At 46.6% G+C, this 5,000-nt stretch overlaps 1 protein-coding gene across 1 annotated transcript in view; it reads left to right on the top strand.

Moving 5' to 3' along the window:
• The first annotated feature begins 1,903 nt into the window (after positions 1-1,903).
• Positions 1,904-5,000, top strand: part of LOC143290120 (uncharacterized) — a 41,652-nt gene continuing 38,555 nt past the window's right edge. The window contains exon 1 of the mRNA XM_076599407.1: positions 1,904-2,032. Within this exon, the coding sequence (XP_076455522.1) occupies positions 1,987-2,032 (46 nt within the window). The 5' untranslated portion in view covers positions 1,904-1,986. The remainder of the gene's footprint in view (positions 2,033-5,000) is intronic.

Here is a 5,000-nt window from a genome sequence, read left to right as displayed (position 1 = left end):
ACACACACACACACACAGAGCTTCCACCCTCATTACCCCCTACTCTCCCAACACGAACATACTCATCCCACTCCCCCCCACCCCACCCCCACCTCCATTCCACCCCCCATATCCCGAATCCTTACCCCTCTCCTGCACACACACACACACACACACACACACACACACACACACACACACACACACACACACACAAGTCATATGTGTGTGCCCAACAAGTCAAGTCAAGTCACAGTCATCCGTTCGTTCCCTCATAGCTCCTCCACTTGGCTCAGCCGTCAGCAGCCAGGAAGCAAAGTCGTAGAGTAGTGAAATGTCTGGCATCGAGTCCTCAGCAGCAGCAGCAGCAGCAGCAACAGCACAACAAGGCACAGTGCCAGGCGTCACCAATCAACCCCCCCCCCCCCCCTCCCTCAGCCCCCTCCTCACCTGACCCCCACCCCACCCCCCCACTACCACCACCACTACACACACACACACACACACTAAGTCCTGACAGAACCGATGCTGATGCCATCTAGGATTCTCACCAGACTTCCTCTGTCGTTGCGCACGCGCGTAGTGTTCGTGCGTGTGTGTGTGTGTGTGTTTGTTTTGTCCATGGGTATTAATACTGTGTAGTCTGGAACTCTGAGGTAAGGAAGGAGGACCAGTGACGAGAGACCAAAACCAAAACTCCGTGGACTGTGATGTGATGTCTCTGGTTGTGTGACTTGTTCTGGCTTCTCTCTTGTCTGCCAGTGCTGGGACTGACATTGAGTTGTCGTGTCACTAGTGTGGTTCGTGGTCTTGCTCATGTGAAATATTGATCGTCATGAGGCTGTGAGTGCCCTGTGTAGCAATTGTCTGCAAAATCAATAGTCTCTCTCTCTCTCTCTCTTTCCATTCCCTCCCCCCACACACCCACACCCACACCCCTCTCAGTGTGTGTGTGTGTGTGTGTGTGCGTGTGCTGGTGGATTCGAGAACAGTTGCGTGCCGGTTTTTGCAGCAGCTGAGCTAGGCGTATGGTTTGTTTGTGTTAAGTGGTGGTGGTGGTGGTTGTGTGCTTTGGTTCTGTTTGGAAATGTCGTTTATGAATGAGTAACCAAGTCATTGTAACATATATGTAGTAGTGCAATCGTATAGGCTTGGCTGTCGTCGTACGTATAACTCAAAAGTGAGGTAAGCAATAATAATAGTAATGATAATAATAATGATAATGAAAAGAGATCACCAAAACGTATGCACGTCCTTTCTTAATTCATCCCCCCCCCCCACGTCATCTGCGCTGTACTACACCGTTTTAGATGATGCAATTATTTTTTGTTGTTGTTTCTTTCATGTCTGTGGTTTTTTGTTCTTTTGCAGAACTTGAACCCTGTGACTTTGACCTTGAAGAGAGTGTGGTGGGGAGGGGAGAGACACAACCTGTTGACCAGTGCTGGACAGTCTGTCTGGGTGGTTGACCGACTGGACGCAACACGGTCGGCCGGCCGGTCGGACATCCCATCCCCGTTACTTGAAGAGCGGTGCATAAACTGTGTGCACAGACAGAAACCGGACATTGTCGCCTCGATCAGAGGAATTGTGGGAAGGACGAAGCCAGGAAGAAGCAGCACAAGCATTAGTAGCAGCAGCAGTAGCAGAAGAAGAAGAAGAAGGAGAAGGAGAAGCCATTGTTGTCGTTATAGCTTCACGTCTACTGGTTCCAGTCTTTAGGTGTCTGAAGCGTGGTGGATTGGATTCCACAGTGGTCAGCTGCTTGCCATTATTATCATTATTATAATTAGTGTCCTGCAATAGTTTGTGGCGTCGGTGGCGTGGCGTGACGTGAGGGGGAGTTGTTGGGGAAGTGAAGGAGTTGCCATAAAGGCTGCGACGGCTGTGGTGACTAGCTGAGTTGCGGTGTGTGTGTGTGAGAGAGAGAGAGAGAGAGAGAGAGTGAGTGAGTCTTCTGGCTACTTCCTGGTTCTGTGACGGGTTCAGTGCGGCGGTGCTCAAGGGATGGAGGATCTGAATATGTCTGGCGGTTCGGACCCTATGATGGAAGGTAAGGGGTTGCTGTTGTTGTTGTTGTTGTTGTTAATGTTGTGGTTGTGTGGTGACGTTGGTGTTGGTGTGTGTGTGTGTGTGTGTGTGTGTGTGTGTGTGTGTGTGCAGGTGCGTGCGTGTGTTCGTTCGTGTGTGTGTGTGTGTGTGTGTGTGTGTGTGTGTGTGTGTGTGTGTGTGCGTGCGTACGTGCGTGTATGCAGGCTCGCGCGCGCGCGTATGTGTCCATTATTGAGTCATGTTAGTATATGGGGGTTGGAGTTGGTACGTTTTTGTATGTGTGTGTTGAGACAGAGACAGACAGAGAGACAGACACAGAGACAGAATGGGGAGGGAGAGAGAGGGAAGGAGACATAGAGAAAGAGAGAGAGGGAATATGACATTGTCAATTTCAAGGTTAAGAGAAAAACATTGTTTTTGTCTCTTCTTTTTCTTTTTTTTTAAACATATCCTTACAATATTGCAGCAGTAATTTCAGTGGAAAGAAAAAGAGAGAGAGAGAGAGAGAGAGAGAGAGAGAGAGAGAGAGTATGTCTTTCTAAGTTCCTACTTTTCAACTAACAGAAGACGGAGACAGACAGACAGACATATACAGAGACAGACGGATAGATAGACATCTCTTTCCCTCTCTCACTTTATATATATATATATATATATATATATATATATATATATAGAGAGAGAGAGAGAGAGAGAGAGAGAGAGATGGACCAAATGACAAGAGGCAAGTACAGAGACATCATATAGAAACAGACAGACAGAGACTGCCATAAACTGACAGCTGACAGACAGATCTGTCTATATAGACCAACAGACACAGACAGACAGACAAATAGAAAGTCAGAGACAGAAAGGCAGAGAGATAGACAGAGAAAGACAGACAGATACAGAGACAGGCAGGCAGATAGAGAGAAAGACAGACACAGACAGGTATAGACAAATAGAAAGTCAGAGACAGACAGTCAGATAGAGAGACAGACAGACACAGACACAGGTATAGACAGACAGACACAGATAGACAGACAAATAGAAAGTCAGAGACAGACAGCCAGATAGAGAGAGAGAGACAAAGACAGACAGACATATGCAGACAGAGACAGGCAGGCGGATAGAGAGACAGAGACAAACTGAACATATACATACAGATATAGACAGACAGACACTGAGACACAGAAAGACAAATAGAAAGTCAGAGACAGACGGGCAGATAGGGAGACAGAGACAGACAGACAAAGACAGATATAGACAGAGACAGAAACAGATATTGGCAGACAGAAAGACATACATAATATATAGTAAGAATAACTGACAGACAAACACACAGAACAGAACAGGACAAAGACTAGCACATAGACAGACAACTAAGATGGAGAGACACAGATAGAGATGGACAGACAGAGCAGACAGAGACAGGCAAAGATAGACAGAGACAGACAGGCAAAGACAGACAGCAACAGGCAAAAACAGACTAAGACAGACAGAGACAGACAGGCAAAGACAGACAGAGACAGGCAAAAACAGACTAAGACAGACAGAGACAGACAGGCAAAGACAGACAGAGCAGACAGAGACAGGCAAAAACAGACTAAGACAGACAGAGACAGGCAAAAATATACTAAAACAGACAGAGACAGACAGGCAAAGACAGACAGAGACAAGCAAAAACAGACTAAGACAGACAGAGACAGACAGGCAAAGACAGACAGAGACAGGCAAAAACAGACTAAGACAGAGACAGACAGGCAAAGACAGACAGAGCAGACAGAGACAGGCAAAAACAGACTAAGACAGAGACAGGCAAAAATAGACAGAGACAGACAGGCAAAGACAGACAGAGACAGGCAAAAACAGACTAAGACAGACAGAGACAAACAGGCAAAGACAGACAGACAGAAAAAATAGACTAAGACAGACAGATACAGGCAAAAATATACGAAGACAGAGACAGACAGGCAAAGACAGACAGAGACAGGCAAAAACATACTAAAACAGACAGAGACAGACAGGCAAAGACAGACAGAGACAGGCAAAAACAGACTAAGACAGACAGATACAGGCAAAAATATACGAAGACAGAGACAGACAGGCAAAGACAGACAGAGACAGGCAAAAACAGACTAAAACAGACAGAGACAGACAGGCAAAGACAGACAGAGACAGGCAAAAACAGACTAAGACAGACAGAGACAGGCAAAAATATACTAGGACAGACAGAGACAGACAGGCAAAGACAGACAGAGACAGGCAAAAATAGACTAAGACAGACAGGCAAAGACAGACAGGCAAAGACAGACAGAGCAGACAGAGACAGGCAAAGACAGAGACAGACAGGCAAAAACAGACGAACACAGACAGAGCAGAGAGAGAGAGACATACAGGCCAAAACAGACTAAGACAGACAGACAAACAGACAGAGACAGACAGGCAAAAACAGACAGAGACAGACATCCCAGTGGAAAGACCGACAGGCAGACAGACAGAGACAGATTGTATTGTTGTTGCTGCTGCTACTACTACTACTACTGCTACAGCTGCTGCTGCTGCGACTACTACTACTACTACTACTACTACTACTGCTGCTGCTGCTGCTGCTGCTGCTGTTACTACTACTACTACTACTACTACTACTACTACTGCTGCTGCTGCTGTTACTACTACTGCTGCTACTAACACTGCTGCTGCAACTACAACTGTTGCTTCCACTGCTACTGCTACTGTTACTACTACTACAACTACTGCTGCTGCTGCTACTACTACGACTACTGCTGCTGCCCCAGGTTCTGTTCATGTTACTACTACTACTACTACTACTACTACTACTACTACTACTACTACTACTCTGTGTTGTTGTTGCTGGTACAGCTACTAGGTCTACTGCTGCTGCTGCTACTGCTACTCCTGTAACTGTTGCTTTTGCTGCAGCTACTTCCCACTCTTACTACTGCTGCTGCTACTGTTACTGTTCCTGT

Source organism: Babylonia areolata, chromosome 15 (assembly GCF_041734735.1).
Source record: "Babylonia areolata isolate BAREFJ2019XMU chromosome 15, ASM4173473v1, whole genome shotgun sequence".
NCBI classification, from domain to species: domain Eukaryota; kingdom Metazoa; phylum Mollusca; class Gastropoda; order Neogastropoda; family Buccinidae; genus Babylonia; species Babylonia areolata.
The sequence above is the reverse complement of the archived record's forward strand: the minus strand, read 5'-3'. Positions and strand labels throughout refer to the sequence as shown.